The 17,022-nt window shown below is 47.2% G+C and overlaps 1 protein-coding gene across 2 annotated transcripts in view; it reads right to left on the bottom strand.

Moving 5' to 3' along the window:
* GLIS1 (GLIS family zinc finger 1) overlaps positions 1-9,349 on the bottom strand; it is a 178,067-nt gene extending 168,718 nt beyond the window's left edge. The window contains exon 1 of one of the 2 annotated variants that reach the window (XM_052666385.1): positions 9,235-9,349. In XM_052666385.1, coding sequence (XP_052522345.1) covers positions 9,235-9,286 — 52 coding nt within the window. In that variant the 5' untranslated portion in view covers positions 9,287-9,349. Of the gene's footprint in view, positions 1-8,529; positions 8,865-9,234 lie in introns of those variants that run through there. The other variant, XM_052666384.1, reaches the window with a different exon arrangement.
* Between the last annotated feature and the right edge of the window lie 7,673 nt (positions 9,350-17,022).

The raw sequence follows: 17,022 nt of genomic DNA, 5'->3' as shown, positions 1-17,022 counted from the left end.
GCGTAAAGCAGATGCCAAGCAGCAAGAAGCCCTACTGAAACGTTCCGTTAAAAACCTTACTCTCCCAAAGATAACAAACAGGCATTCCACATGTTTCACTCCTCAAACTGAAGCAGACTTACCAATAAGGGCAAGCAGCACATGCTGCAGGCAGCAAGAAGAGATCTGGCCCACATGCACACCACGCAAAGGACGCGCAGTCATGCTCAAGTAAATGCCACCCCAGGCTGATACAACCACGCACTGCAGCACAGCAGAGAACACCAGAGCAGATCTGAAACGGAGCACAGCCACATCACCTGATCGTTGCAGGTGAACCAACAAAGTCTGACACCCAGCACAGGCAATTAAGCTGACCCTGCTGCTGTGCCGAAACAACTGTACCATTTCTGGAGCCAGAACTAGCTTGTATTTCTCCACTCTGTATTCCATTACATTCTTGATGAAGAAATGTCCTGAATAATAAACCAACTTGCCCCAAAACAATACAAGTAAATGACACAATTTAGAGAAGAGTCCAAGCACCCTAACTCTCCCCATCCCAAATATTTACATTCTTGGCCATGTCAGCTGCTAGCACAATCTTTGTTCTCTCTCTGCCTTCACCAGTTCTTTTCCTGCTTCATGAAAGAGAGCAGATCACACCAACTTTAGATCTATATGAGGTCCTGAACAGGAAGGAGAATTAAATATGAATGTACTGTGCTGACTGCCTGACCTTGGCATCTGAGCTACTGGGCTGCTCCTGCTTGCACTTGCCCCTCTGGGAGCAGATTTAGCACTTGGACTTTCTCTTCCGTGCCTGAAAAGAGCATGGATTTTCAAAAACATTCAGTTCTCACCTCCTCCCAACGTCAGTGCCACAGCTCACTGCAATTGCAGCAGAAGCAGCAGAGCAAAGCAGGAGTTACGAAACTTCACGCTAAATCCTTTCCGGAAAATAGTGGGGAATAAGACAGAAATCGCCTTTTTCTATCTGTTTTCACTTTAATTCTCCCTTCTCTGCCCAGCACAGATGGGAGCTGGGAGGTAGACAGCACTTACATAAGGAACAAGAAGTCAAGAGATCCGTTTTGGGGTGAAATGAGTCCTTCTGAACACAAACTGCTGCTTTCCTCAAATGCCTTCCCGGGCCTCCTACGTTTTCCCTCTTAGGCAATCACCACTACGGAGATGCTCCAGCAAAGAGCACAACATGCAGCCGTCGTAAGAGACTGATCATTTGCTCTCAGTGAAGGATTCAGGTTAAATCAAAGCCAGCTGCTTCGAAGAAGGGCAGTCGAGTAAGAAGAACTTAAGCAAAATAATAATAAAAAAGGCAATCTAGGGCCTACATACGTAGCAAATCTACTCTTGTATTTCAAACAAACAAGTCTAAGGTACTTAAGCCTCACGAGCAGAAAACATAACTTTTTTTAAGCCATCCTCTTGTGTTGTTGTTCTGCCCTAATAACTCTGCAATGTGCTACTCATCTCTCCCAGTTAAATATCCTGTTTCACAAGCCCACTCCTAGATATCTGAAACTGCACAGCATTTCTGTCTAGCTTTAGGCATCTAGCATTCCAAAGAATTAATATTTAAACTTATTATGAAGGAATGGGGATTGCATTAAGCACGTAGTCTTTAGCAAAACATTCATCTTAATAAAATGCTTTGTTGCTTGTTTGAAGCACATTTACGATTCTTTAAACTCACAAAAGACCATGCTCCAAACCCGACACAAGCATCTGTATTTTCCTTTTATTACAACCGAGTCTTAGATAGGATTATAGACTGGAAGCTATCAAATTTCAATTTTACGATATGCTTAAAATTATATTATCTTTCTTTGCCCAGAGGATTGTTGACTTGAGCATTCAAGTGACTTAAGCACAGCACACTGTGAGAAAGCAATGAATCAGAGCACTTATTTTAAATAATCCTAGAGCCTCCACCTCTTGTCAGAAAGCTCCTCATGCTAAGGTAATACCGTTCTTGTATCTTAGAAATAAAACTAATCAACCACAAAACATCACTTAATTCTTTTTCCCTCTTATATTAGTCTTTGATTTACATCTCAGATACTCTCTCCCAAGCCAGCACATGTAATTTATTTACAGCATAGGAAGGCAGGCAAAATACATCATCTACTGTTATACAACCTTCTACAAGGTATTAAAATACCAGGCCCCTGGAGAAACACTTCATATAGTTCAGCAAGTTCCAAAATAAACCAAACAGGCAGCCCCTTAAGCACTTAAAACAACAATGGGGATCTGTATGAAAAAGTTAGTTTTACAGTATTTGGTGATGTCGCCTTCGTGTCATTTTTCCTTCTGGCAAAATATGAAGAAAAAAAAGAAACAACACAAAAAACACAAAACCCACATAAGAATGTATTTGCTTTCCTCTCATTCTAAAAGAGTGACAACTCTACAGCACTCACAAAGCCCTCCTCTTATCGCACACATAAATGCCAGAATTACATGCAGTTCAAGATGCTTTGTATTTGTTTAACCCCTAGAATAAATGTGATCAGGTAGATTCAATTACAGCACTTCTTACCAACCCACCGTGCAAAATACTCACGTCTACATTCAGCCATAATGGTGGAAAAGTCAGAACTAATGCAACTGGTTTGAGAGAAGAGAAGCTGGGGGCAGGAGAGGGACGATTTCACTGAGGTCACCCTTGTAAATCCTAAATGAGCAAAACCTTAAAATAACCTAAAACACACAACTTCACAATTCACACCTATTTCTACTGCAGCTCTGGAAACGTTTCTTCCATTTTCCAAGCAGTCCACTCTCTACAAAAAGTTTTAATTACTAGCAATCATTTAATACATCAAAACTAATGAGCGTAATTACCAAAAAAAAAAATAAAAATAGCCCTTGTTCCAGGTTAGTAGCAAAGCACAGGTCTGAGAACAGAAAGCTTCAGGTTCCGACCGAGATCTCACAGCACGGTGCCAGCAGGGCAAGAGGAGGGGAAGGCAAAGGGAATTCTTTGCCTCTATTCTTCGAAGCCTGCACAGAAAGGCAGTACAGCGGTGGCCTGAACTGATACTTATCTGAATGGAAGAACTGGCCCTTGCTTTTTTACATGCCCCATTTAAACGCAATAAAACAGCGTGAGTGGTTTTAACTGGTCGTTCTGTCTATGTCACTGTAACGCTCCTTGCTCTCGGGAGGAGATAACAGCTGTGCCATATTCAGCAACACGTACTTTTGCTATTGTTTGCACATTTGCAGGGCCGGATTACGCCGTACCACAGCAAGCACTGCCCTTGCTTTGGAACCCTGTATTCTTTGAGTTGCATCAGTGTGCTGGGAAACAACGTGTGGTGGCTGAGAAGAAAAAAAAAAGCAAAGAAAAACAACACTCTATTAAAAGCAGTTCTCAAGCACTTTGAAATAATTATTAGATTGCACGCCTTGTTCAAACCCGTTGACACACAATGACAGAAACCTGCAGTACAAAATGGAGCAGTTTACATCTATATTCCCTCCCCAGCTACCCTGCCACCAAGGTCTCCAGCCGCTCTAAAATCACTACACAGCAGAGGTTTGCACGGCTGGAAAAAGGGCAATAAAGAAAATTATAGTCCCAGTAAATCCCAATCTCTCTCTGTACACAGTCCACACGTTATTCTCCTTTGTGGCTTACAGATGGATTTAATACAAGCTAGTTATTTGTTCTACAAGCTTTACCCCATACACAGGATAAAGGACTTCTGTAATATTAGGGTTGAAGCCTTGACCCAGCTGAAGCTCGTGGCAAGACTCCTGGTGATTTGAATCATCTCGTGTAACGTTGTTCCTCCTCCTCAACGTACTGAGCATCTCTGCGCACTGAACTCAGTGAAATACAACTTTGTTGCCATAAGGAAGTGCCATCTCCCAGAAGGCGCTCACTTTACATTTAGCAGCTTTACTGCACGGAATCTCCAGCGCCTCCAGAACGTACCTTCAAATCCACTGAAAGCCTTTAGCGTGCTTCGACAGCTCACGTGCTTTCAGGGATGAGCTCCAGCACACCACGAATCGTTCAGATAGCACTGAGTGCGTTATTCGGAACGCTCCGAGTTCCCAGCATCTGCAGCTGATGAAATACTGACAGGAACAACGCAACGCACACATGTAAGTGTTTGCAAGACTGAAGCTTAAAGCTTTTTCTTACTACAGAAGAAAGAAAAGATCTTTTTCTTCTTATCCCTTTGAGCAGAGTATGTAATAACAGCGTTTTCATTCCATGAGTTCATACAGCACTTTAAACCCAACTAATCTCTTATTTACTTCTATTTCAAGAAAAACTCCAGAAGTTACAAAATCTCTTCCACAGACTGGACTCACTTCCTGTAATCTGGCATTATTTGCTAATTCCATGTAATACTAAGATAGATACAACAATTACTGTCTTCCTCTTTCCAAGCACCGAATGGCTTTATATGACAAGTCTATCATTAGGTTTGTGTTCAGTAAATATTCACTTGCAATCCCTAGATGGCAAAGATTTTAATTACCAGGTACAGCTAAATCCCTCTTCATTGAAATCCATGAAAGGGTCACTTTCAATTCAGTGACTGATTTTGTAACACAAATCACTGGAAGAAATTCCACCAGCAGTGAGTGTCCAGAAGTTATTTTCCTATTCAACATGAGAATCGTTTTGGCCACTTTAACAGAGGAGGGGACAGACACGAGTTATCCCAAATGACTTTATGCATGCATTCTCCAACCTGACTTCCTGTCCTTTCTCACCCTGCGAAACAGGGGAATGAAGAAAAGACCACACTTCATGAATTAAAATGAAAAGGAAATGTGCAACTGCAAGCTCAATTCGAATAAACCTCAACATTCACTTCTGTAGAGGAGAATTCGAAGGCATAACACAGCAAGCAGGCTTTTAAGTGAACTGCAGCAAAAAGGAAAAAACCATATTGCTACAGCTCTGTGTAAAACATGGGAAGTTTAGAGATCCTCACACTGGTCAGCCCGCTCCCCAGCTCCCATTAGCCCAGCTTCAGTGGGATAACCCAGGTGAACACAGACAAGAAGGAACACAAGCAGCATCGGGCCGAGGAGCAGGCAGCGCACCTCCTAACTCCCAGACCCCAAACACGTGCTTCTGCTTAAGACCCAAACAGCCTGAGCTGCTGCTGAGGCGAGGACTGTCCTGCTAACCAGGGGAACAGTCCCAGGAGGTTGAAATGACAAATTTCAACTCACCTTTTCAAAAGCAGAACAGAATTAATACGTTTCAAATACATTGGCTGTACGCTTGCCAAAAGCAACTGCGCTTAAAAAAGAAAAGAAAGCTTTCTCCTTGCCTGAATAATGAATACTCCCAACAAGGAAACATCGAGCTACTGCAATTCGAACAGCTTATTGTTTTGCCTGCTGAAAGTTAATATCTGAAGTGATTACTGCAAAGGCCTGGGCCATTTGGCTCATTTCCCAGTGGCACAACTAACAGGGTAAATCTCGTCATTTCTACTGAGTCATGAATTGGATACACGGAACGAAGCTGGAAAAGAATGAAAAGGAGAAGTGTTTCCTGGTAACAACCATAATCAATGTCATTAAAAGAAAACGAGAGATCTGACATCTTTATAGATTGCTCCTTTGTCACCAAAAGTTCTTTGCAAAAAGTTTCTTTCCTATTGACAATAATTGCTTTGTTCTTGGTTACTTTCAGAACGGTAATGTCCCAGATTCAACAAAACAACACCAGAACCACGGGAAAAAAAAAACAACACTATAAAATACACTTCATACCTTCTGGTACAATCACTCAGTGCTGAGCAGACCACAAACTCCTCTGAGATGCACTGTCTGGGTGCAAACGCTCTGCCTCATAACACACAGGGATGGAGGACCAAGAAGAGCCCGGTGTGCATCACAGCCAGTGACACCAGAAGGGGGAGGCCGGGTGAAAACTGGTGTTTAAAATAAACAGCTCCCAAACAGAACAAAATACGAAGCACAGTTCCAAACCACCGATATCTGTGGTAAACAAACAACAGCTCGATCCTACAAAGCTCAGAACCAAAAGATCTGATTCCCAGAAGGAATCCACACCACCATTCCCTCAAGTTCTTCTGTGGCCGCTCGTGGAAGAGGACTTGCTCAGGCACAGAAGCGCTCTGCAGGCTCTGTCCTAAACTGTGCGAAGCAATGGAGTTAACACTAAAGAGACACTACAACAGCAGGATGCTTTTTCCCCACTGTGATTACTTCAAAGCTGCTCACGTTATTCATATGGCAGCGTACCATTTTGATTCATTTCTTTTTGAAAATTAAAGAAAAAAATAAAAATTAAAGGCACGTTTAGGAAAAAAAATAATTATAGGCAACTATAAGAATGGCTTTTGCTCCCGCAAAAAGAGGGTCCTTTCCCTGCTTGCAGCCTTCAGCTGTAGATAAAGGAAAAGCAGGAGGCACACGCTGTAATCTAACCCAGACTGCAGGAGGAATTAGTGGGCACGAGGTACTGGGGCTGGAGAGCAGGAGATGCACAGTGTGATGGTCTGAAATCAAGCTGTCGTCAGCTTCCTCCTCAGAACTTTTACTGGGATAAATTCAAATGCTTCCCTCGTTCTCACTCCTTAGCAGTATCTTGTTATATGACATCCACATACAGCTACCCTTGCTCTTCCTCTTTATTTTCTCTGGTGGCAGGAGACAGCTCACAGCACTCCTTGGAAGATGAGCGGCCCTTCTGTCGGCAGCACAGTTCCCTTTGGATACACACAGCTCTGACTTTACAGTTAGATCACGGTGAGTAATTGAGTGAGTTCAGCTATTGGGTGGCACTGACTGCTGCACACTTGGCTCAGAAGCACGGGGTGCTGAGCAGGGGCCAGCAGCTCTCAGCGTTTGGTGCGAGAGCTACAAAATGCCCAAGTGATACGAAGGCACTTGCTCATACAGCCCAGAAGGAGCTGCACAGCCCACACATTTGGGATCAGCATTTAGCCTAAAACTTTACAGCTTCCCCTTAAAATATCTTCTCAGAAGGAGAGGAAAAAAAAAGGCCAAACAAACAGCACAGTCGTCTTCGGAAAAATCCAACGTTATCCATCAAATCGTCACGCTCAGTAAGTGAGCCCAATCCTGTTCACGGATACCTCCTACTTACTCCCATGAGTCAAGCCACCCATATGCCAAGGCAACCACAAGGTAACACCCTGGACAGAAAATGAATTAAAGAAAAACCAGCAACAAAACATAAGGGCTTTTTTTGTTTTCTTTTTTCCCCAGGGACAAAAAAGGGGGAATTGATCAGACAGGAAAGACAAATTTGCATCGTTCTCCCAGTGCCCGCCTCCATCAGTCCCAGCGAGGTTCCAAGTGAGTGGAAATTATATTTTTTTTCATCCCCCCTCTACGTGCAGCAGCCGCAAGAAGAACAAAAAGAGGAGTCAGTAGCTCAGAAGAAAACAAACAAATAAACAAAGCACCAAAATGATTCCACAGTCCGTCTGGGGAGGACAGCTCAGCCAGGCTATGGGTAAGCGGCCACAGCCTTACTTCTGGGACCCAAAGGATCCTGCACATCTCCTGACTTCTTCCTACTGGTGGAAGCAGCACAGCAGCACCAGAGCTTTGAGCTGCCGCTTCACACTGCAAATCCTCCTTCCTTCCGTATCTCTTCCTCCAAACCCTGTTCTGTGTAACAGTCCCCCATTTCATCCTTGCCAAACAGTAACAAACCTCTTTTTTTTTAATGAAAAAGGGAGAATTGCAGTGGGAACAAACAAACAAACAAAATAAGGAAAAGGTGATTTATAACCTGCTGCTCCGCTCTGTATTCAGTGGAGATGAACAAACACAAATCCCACAGCCTGCAGGACAGAGCTGGTGCAGACCGAGCTGCTCTTTAACACTATTTGGGGTTCCATCACCCCCGTAACAAGCTCACAAAGGAGACTGCACTCATCCCAGGGTGCACAGCCTGCTGCAGCTTTCAGAGGAATGGAAATAAAAGGTTCCACTGAAAAAATGCTGGTGACAACCCATACCTCTGAAATGAAGAGTGGGACAGGGACAGGAGGACAAAAACAAGAATTACCTCAACGCCGCAGAAAACACCGCCTCAGTGTTAATAACTTTAGGTGCACATATGTCTCTGTAAGCAGCTTCGTAGCGTGAAGGAATGCCTGAATTTCCTCCTAACCCTCAGCCACTCCTCAGAGGGCTTGCTTTAAAAGTAAATCTCGATCAACAAATTCGAGCTCAACGAACAGGAGCCGGCTCTAAAGGTCAGAAGCCTTTAGCGGGCAATTCCTAACTTCTCCCAGCGCCGCTTTCCCACGCGCGGAGCAGCGCCGCGCATCGCCAAGCAGCAGCGCCTGCCGTGCCGGGCGGGCACCGGGAATCCGCGCTCTGAGGATCCTCCGCCAGAACCCGGCGCTCGCAACACCTCCTTGCAACGCAAACTACAAATCCAAGCAACCGCGGCGAGGCCGCCGAGCAGGAGCGGGGCGCGGCCGGGCCGTGTGGCGGTGCTGGCGGTGCTCGCGGTGCCGCGCGCTGCTCACTCACCCCTCCCGCTCTGCAGCCGCTGCTGCTGCACGCAGTCCTTGGCGCCGCGGCCGCACCGCAGCTCCTGAGCCCGGGGCAGCGCCGGGACCCGCTCGAAGATGCTGGGCCGCTTGGGGCCGAAGTCCAGCAGAGGCGCGGACATCTCAGCGGGGCCGCGCCGCGGCTCCGGGCGCTCGCCGCCGTCGCCGCCCGTTACTTCAAAGGACATGGGAGGATACGGGAGAGCTTTAGCGGCGCCGGGACGAATCCCTCGCGGCTCCTTCCGAGGCGCTCTCCGGCATTTATCGGTGACCTCGAAGCACTGCCGCTGCCTTTCCGCCCCGCCGCGGGCTCGCGGTGCGCGTCCGGCCGCTCCGGTCCTGCAGCGGGCGGGCACACACACACACGCGCTGTCAACCGCTCCGTTCCCTCGGCGCTGCCCCGGCCCCGCCGACGCCCGCTCAGTACCGTTACCCGGGGCGCGAGCCGCCCCGCGCGAGCCGCAGCCCCCGCCTCGCGCCCAGCCGCTCGCGCGCCGCTCGGAGGAGCAGAAGCGGAGGAGCCGCGCGTCACGGAGCGTTCGCTCCCCCTCCGTCCCCGGGCAACGCCGTCCGGCTTCCCGAAGCCGCCGCGGGGCACCCGAACGGCGGCCGCCCCGGCAACGCGGCGCGTGCGCTCGCGCCGGGGGGGGAACCGGCACGAGGGGGCGCCGCCCCGCGCTCCTACCTGGGAGGGGCCGCCCCCCGGCCCCGTCCTGCCGCCGCCGCGCCGGGCTCATGGGCTTACGGGCTCAGCCGCGCCGCCCCGCCGGCCGCCCGAAGGAAGGCGGCCCGGGCCATTAGCCCGGCGCGGCGGCGGGGCCGGCCCTTCGCTCGGCCGGTCGGGGCGGGCAGGGGGAGGGCTGTGCCGCCGGGGCCGCCCCTCGGGGCTTTGACAGCGGAGGAGCGGGGTCCGCCCGCGGGCCCGGGCCGGCGGAGAGGAGCGGGGTCGGGCACCCCGCGCCGGCTCCGGCACTCCCGCGGGCTCCGGTCCGTCGCCGAGGAGCAGCGCCCGGGCGGCGGGAGGAGCGAGGTACGTCCGTGCCGCATCACCTTCCAGCCCCGCTCCCGGCACGCCGCACTGAGCGGTGACATTCGTCCTGGCTTCTCGGGGCCCGGCTCAGGTCTGGAAGCAATCTAACGAGCTTTATGAGCTTGGGCCTCGTTCCAAAGAAGTGCAGGCTGAGCCGCGATGCGCAGCTTTGCTCCGAGGTGCACCGGCCCGCTGCTGGCTCAGGGTGCTCAAACCCTGCTGCTGGGAGAGGAACGGGCAGCAGGTTGGAAACCTTTCCTGGTCACAGCCTTACAGGAAGGCTCAGAACACGTAGCACGAGGGCAGCTATGGAGGTGGCAGCACACCGTGCCCTTCCTAAGGAGCACCCTGCACTTAGAACACAGACACCCACAGTGCACATCACTCAGTTTTGTCTACTACCTTAATAACACACGCTATCCCCTAGAGTAAAAGGAATGGGTGGGAGAAGAAGCCCTGACTTTCTTTTTTTTTTTTGGCAGATGCTTTGAATGTTGTACATTCGGTGTGAGGGAGGCAGCCTTCCTCAGCAGACATGAGATGTAGAGAAGAACACGCCGTTCCGAGAGCACAGCAGTACCAATGACATTCCATAGACAGTCTCTCTCCCCTTTCCTGCTCTGCACAGAAGCCCTGAGTTCTACCAAATGAGGAACATGCCAGCCTTTCCCCATAGGGTTTGTTGTTTTTTTTCTGCAATTACCAAACTTACCAGCTCTCTGTCAAATTTAGTTGAAAGCTGCTTCATGTTCTCAGGATACATTTGTAGGAACACAACATGATGAAAAGGGGAAAAATTCCCACCTCTACAGGAAGAGAAAGTAGCAACCAGCCAACACGAACACTGAATTTCAGCAGTTATGTCCTGTGAACAAAGTAAAACTTTCAGCCTACATTATCCCTCTGAGAGCAGCTCTGCATCCAAGTTCTCTGCCCACCTTTAATCCATCTCTGTCCCATCTGTCCATAAGGCCCTCAATATGGAACAGCTCTTCTTCAGTTTGGAAATGCTCACGTCACCTGGCAGTGCTACCAGAAACAATAATTGTGTAAGACAGAAATACACTGCAGTTTAACTGCCTAAGCCTCAATTACATGTGAAGAGGCAATAAAATTTATTGAGGGAAATATTGTTCCAGAACGCAGTGTAACCAGGGTAATCCACTGCTTCCAGCAAAGCAAAACCTAGAGTCTGGCTGGATCCTGAGCACAGCTTCAGCTTGTGCAAATCAGCCACATCAATATGCACTGTCTAGAGTCTTTCCTAGAAAACAGGTAGCACTAGAGATATTGTATCACTTCCTAGAAGGATTTTCTTTCTTGGAAAGCATGAAAAGGAACATCACTTAACACTTCTGACCTCATCAACCTGCCTAATTCTGGGTTTCTTACCTCAGGCCACACTCATCCCACTCTGAAGTGCAGGTTCCGGCTCTCACCCTTCTCGTGAATATCCTGCAGAACGCCGGCAGGTGCCGCCACTGGCTCAGCAATAACCCGGGCGAAAAGGCTTTTTTCCCCGTAGGTGGTGAGGAGGAGCTGGGGGCAAAGCACAGCGCAGCTCCCGGCTTCGGCAGCACCTCGCACCAAGGCCCTCACAGCCAGCTGATTACACTGCGGGCTGTCTCGTGGAGATGTAGATGCTGTAGCTCAAGCTGCAGGTACAATTCTATGAAGGTGCAATTCTATGAAGCACGGCAGCAAACGATGCCCTGTGCACTCAAACGATCTCTCACACCACTACTTGCTCAGCTTTCAAGGGGAATTAAAAATAAATAAATTCCCAGCTGCATCCAGGCATCCAGCTAGGGCTGCCCATCCCTGGCCCCGAGCAGGCAAAGCAGGAGGTGGCTGCACACCCTGCCTCAGAGCCAGCTGTGCCCAGCAGAGGTGGGATGCCCAAAGTGCTTCCAAAGCAACAAGGTGGCTCCTCCAACATGCCACAGATGTGGCTGGAAAGAACAAGTGCCTCTTGAATTGCTGTGCCTGTGAAAGAGTTAAGCAGCTCCCTCTCTTCCCCAACTGAATCGGAGGATGCTTCATACGTTCTGGTTCTGGAACAAAGGCCAAACAAGTGCAGTCACTGCTCAGACTGCTTTCTGCCCTGGGTCACCGTGACTTAGCTGAATGCACGAGCTCTGCAGCAAATACTGATTCACTCCGCGTTGTCAACGACATCCATGAGCTAGAGGGGTGTCTCCCCTCCGTGCCCTTGTGAAAAATCTGTCGCTGGCCTGTTCCCCATGACATCAATACCCTCCCTCTTAATAGAATGACATTGGTGATTGCTCTATATTTAGCCTTGTTTCTCATTCCTCATTGCTGAGGACTGTGGTAATGGATCATAGCTTATCAAGAGATCACAGCTATGCCAGTTGCCTCTTCCCTTTCTTAATGAGTCTCCATCACTGAAGCAGACCTTCCAGGGGCATCCTTGGCCTCTGAAGCTTGTCCCCAGGATTTGTTTCATTTTCAGTCAGATATAAGATTGCAATTAGGACTAAAACTTTCCAGGGAATACAACTGCTAGCCTGAATTTCCTCTCTAGGTTATGAATAGGATAGAGGTGATAAATAACAAGAATTGCCCATCTGCCCACTCACTTCTATTTGGTGGCTGAGAAAAGAGAAAGCTAACTCTATCCCCAACTGGACTGAAGTGTTAGCTCACGTGAACCAAGAAAAAGCCAGACCACAGCCAGCATGCTGACCTGAAACACCAAGCAGCCATGAGACAGCTTCCTGCCCTCGTGTTGCCCATCACCAGGTGCCAAAAACAAGGCACTCACAGCCAGAGCAGCTAGTGGACTGTATTAGCCACAGAAACTGGGCACCACCACAGTACAGTCAGCATTACTGGCCTGAGCGTGCACAGAAGGCCATGCTGCAGAAAGGAGAAACACCAAGAAGCTGAGAACTCCAGCTCCCTGAGTAGTTCTTCTGCGGTAGGAGAGGAATGAAGCACAACAGTTGCATGTAAGGTGAGCTGTGCAGTGCAAACAACGTGAGTTGAAGTATCAATCTCCAGTTCACGTGCTGCAATCCCTGCTTCTACTCCAACAGGGAACAAAATTAAATTTTTGCTTGTTTTCTTTCAAAGGGACACAACTGAAATTGTGAGGCCTTCTGTCCAACTGCTTCAGCAACCATAGGCGATCTGTTAATATACAGCAAAACAACCTCTCTAGTGGGAGAAATAAAAAACTTTGTTATAAATAAACCGGTTGCAAACAAGCTGTCGATTCACACACAGCGTTTTATTTACAAAGGCATGCCAAGTCCAGACTTGTTTTTGTTTTAATTTACTGCACCACAGATAGTAAAAAAAACAGCCAAACAAAAACTGAGCCAAGGGGATTGTCTCTGCAAGTATGCCCGTTTCTTAGAGATTGCCCATATCCCTTTAAGGCAGCACAAAGCCTTTCTTTATAGTGGTTTTAAAGTGACCTCTTAAATTAAGACAGCAGGGTCAAACTGACCACACAGTACGTAGTGATGTACTCAGCTGTTGCCTCATAACTTAGATTTGTTTATAGCTCTGGTAGTTAGAAGATGTTCCTCAGATCATTGCAACTCATCTTTTAAAAAAGAAGTCTCATTTAAATAGCTAGCATATTTGGGAAAGTCATACAGTGAGCTAGAGCCCACCTCTGTCTTGCAGAGTCTACAAGAATTGATCAGCATCTCCAAAAGCCACCATAACGCTACAGACCTTTCCCTGCTTCCTGCCTTCCCAGTTAACTGGCAGGTCGTTCTAGAGAATTTCCAGAAAAAGAGGAAAAAAACCCAAAAACATACACTCCTGAATAAGGGTTCAGTTAGCTTCCATTCAAGACCTTGTTGTTTACACCTGCTGTTAGCTGGCCCAAGCATCTATTGGTATTATTCCTCTGCATCAGCCCATAAATAGATTAATCTCTCCCATTATGCGTAGGGAACACGGGCAATAAAATAAATTCAGGTCCTAAACAAGCAGGCAAACAGGCCAGCACAACTTGAGAACGTTCAGCTCGTAAAATCCAAATCCAACCCTCAGCAGTGAGGACATGCCAGAACTAGAATTACTGGTACAACTTCAGTTCACGCCTCCTGTCAGTGAATTATAGCACTGGCTCAGAACGTGGCCCCACAGTCGCTTTGTCGTTTTGCCTGGGGATCCATATACTCAATGCACTGAAGATAGAGATTGCTGAATGGGCAGCTAGTCACTTCTGACTTTTCTTTACTGGCAATGCGTCTGGACCACACATCAAATATGTTTACTGCACACAGCCAAACCCTGCACAGAATACAGAATTATTTGTTTGTGGTGTCCACCACTCCTGCAGCCTACTGATTTGCAAAGACTCTGTTAACGTCATCCGAGGTGACACGGGGGGTAAGACTAAGCCCCACTGCACAACAGGGCTCCATAAGCTAAAAGCATCCCTTCAGTTTCAGAGCATAGCTCGTGCCAATGGCTGCTTCCCTCCACCACCACCTCACTCCAGGTTATTTAGTAGTAGAGTTCGTGTCCACCTCCATCTGTTAAACTCAACCCTTGGTGCCTCAGATGAAGCGTGGGCATCTCACAGACAGTGATCGAGAGCAGAAGTGCTGCACTGTGCCTCTGTGATAAAGGACAAACCATTTCACATACAAAAAGCAGTTATTCAAGAAGCAAAAGGCAAAGCTGGTGCATTTTTTAGGGCAGAAGAGGGAGCAGGGCTCACTATTCACTCAGCACTTAGCTCCTTTGATGACTGCACAAACATGTACACATGCTGTTCAGGCCACAGCTTTCTCTGTAATTCATCCTACCACTGAAACTGATTTACACTTCACAGAGATTAAAATTAAAAAAATAAAGAGAACTCCTATCCCATCACCACCTATCAGAAGAATCAGTTAGTATATATATCCAGCAGGCCACCCAGGGAACCGTTCCCCCTTGAGTTTGTTTTTTATCTCATGGTACACTTCAGAGACCAGCTCCTGCCTGACTAGCTCTGCTGTAGTCCTGAGGGTTAGTTTTTGTTTTATTTTTTTGCAAAGGCAGAAAGGTGAGGTCTTTCCCAATTCATTTTTTGTTTCCTGGAATCAGAGCACAGCGCAGGTTTTATTCCCTCTCTCACAGCCCGTTCTCTCAGACACGAGGGAGCTGCACAGCTTATTTATACTACAGGTTTGTCTGAAGCTGGTCTGCCACCAGATGCAAATCCCTACAATCCCACAGCAGCAGCAAGGAGGAGCAATATTCTGATGTTGGAACACCCTTCTACCTCTCTTGACAGAGCACACTCCAGGTACATTCACAGCACCCGAGCACATTTAGTCCATGTAACAAATATGTGAACGCCAGTGCTGATGTAAAATATCAGCCCACAGGGGAGGAATATACACAGGTACTGGGGGGGCACCCTCAACCTGCAGCATTTGTGATGATTCTGCTCAGACCCTCATCTTTCCATCACACCTTTGTAGAAAGGAGGAAATAGGAGCAACTGGACCGTGTTTGTTGTGAGCAGATGAAGTCACACAACCATCAGAAGCCTGCCTGAACATGCAAAGCCCTACAGGCTGCCAGCATTTGCCCTGAGGAAAGGGAACTGCACACAACAAACAGCATCTCCTAAGCTGACGGTGCTCCCAGGACACCCTGCTTACAGCAGGATTCTCTTCCTCACACACTGAAAGCATCAAGCCCTCCCCAGGAAGAGCACATGGCCAATTTCAGAAGCTGGGGAAGTCTGGTGAGCGTGCAGTCAAGGCTGCATGATTTGCTGATCAATTTGCTGGTATCTGTTTATCACGTGCAAGAGGCTGATGCTGCCACAGTTGCAGCTGAATACATCTGCTGCCTCAACCAAAGAGCCAAAAATGTTTCCCAGTAGGTGGGAAGAGGGCTGCTTCAGGCCTGAAGATACCAGGAGTAGTGCATACAATACAGCCTCTGTTCAATGTAAGCAGCAACAGAACTACAACCACTTCATGTGAAGGGTGCATCCAGGCCCCGAGCAGCAATTGGCATCAAGACAGTCCTCCAAACAAAGTGTGTTGAGAGAGCAAGTCCTGCACAGTTCTGTCAGACACGGGGGCATACAGCAGTTTCAAGGAGTGGGATCACTGTGTTTGTGCACTCCCCGTTTTCTGTTATGTCTCAGAAAAGAAAGCAGGACTGGGTTTTGATCAGGTCTGTAAGGGGCTGCTTAAGAACTAAAGTCTCCAATTACTCATTTGTAGCATTCTATTACTCAATTACAACAGACAAGCAGATCTGAACAATACTGCCCACCTCTCTGCAGCTGTGATGAAGACAATTTCAGATGTTCTTGACTATTAGTGAATCTGCAGGGAAAGGCAGGTAGTTCACAAGGCTGCCAGAAGAGCAATCAAACCAAATGCTATCAGTTTCACTTGTGCCTGCAATATGCAACCCAGAAAGAAGGTGCAGCTCAGCTTAGAGATGATTAAACAGATGAGAAACATTATGAGGCTCGAGGGAACAGGTTTAACTGCAGTTACAGAGAAACAAACTGTTAAAAAAAAAAAAAAAAAAACCCTTATAATTTTTTTCCTCATTACCCAGAATATAGAGATGAACCCAAAAGACTCCCCATAGCTCACAGAAGTCTCACAGTGCTTATTTTTACATTAAGTAGTAACTACGAGTGTAAGAGATGAAACACCAAGACAGCTTGCCAAATGAACATTATTCCCAAACACTAAACTAAAATGTGGTGTTACCCCTGTTTGAGTTCTGTAAGTCAGTTACTGCACCTTCAGAGGGCACTCAACATGCACTCCTGTACACTCACAATCACAAGATACTATTAAAGATTCACTTAAAAAGAAGAAGCACTACAACTCCTTAAGAATTGTAGCTTTTAAAGAAACTACAGAGCAATCAGCTTTTGAAAGCTCTTTTGTCAAACACTGAGAATTCCACAAATGAAAAGCACATTAGCAGATGTCGTGTGCAAATCTCTGCTGCAACACAAGGAGGACAGACCTCAAGCACTTTGGCAACAAAAAGAAGTTTGCATTTTAACCCTCCTGCTGACAGCCATAACACTGTTAATTACAACTTGAAGCTTATAGTTGAGAGTGTTGCACAAAATAAGAGCAATAAAAAAAAAAAAAACAACATTCTGCACCTGCTTCAATGTATGGAAAATTTACCTGAAACTTTAACCAAAGTATTTGGATCAACAGTTAACACCTGAGCTAAAGCATCACTTTAACACCAGGTGCACATCGTAATACCAGCAAAAGAGCAAATTACTTAATAAAGCAGGCAGGCAAGGGGCTTTGACATAACAGTCAAACCTGTGGTAGAAGTTAAGCGTGGGAAAACATTCAGAGACTGTGTCTAACCTTAAAAAAATAATGAAAGGCTGTCCATCACCTTCTGGCATTTGCTGAAAGCAACCTCTGCAAAAGGAACAACCTAATTATAACAACT

The sequence above is a fragment of the Tympanuchus pallidicinctus genome, unplaced genomic scaffold (genome assembly GCF_026119805.1).
Source record: "Tympanuchus pallidicinctus isolate F22 unplaced genomic scaffold, pur_lepc_1.0 scaffold7, whole genome shotgun sequence".
Lineage (NCBI taxonomy): Eukaryota > Metazoa > Chordata > Aves > Galliformes > Phasianidae > Tympanuchus > Tympanuchus pallidicinctus.
The sequence above is the reverse complement of the archived record's forward strand: the minus strand, read 5'-3'. Positions and strand labels throughout refer to the sequence as shown.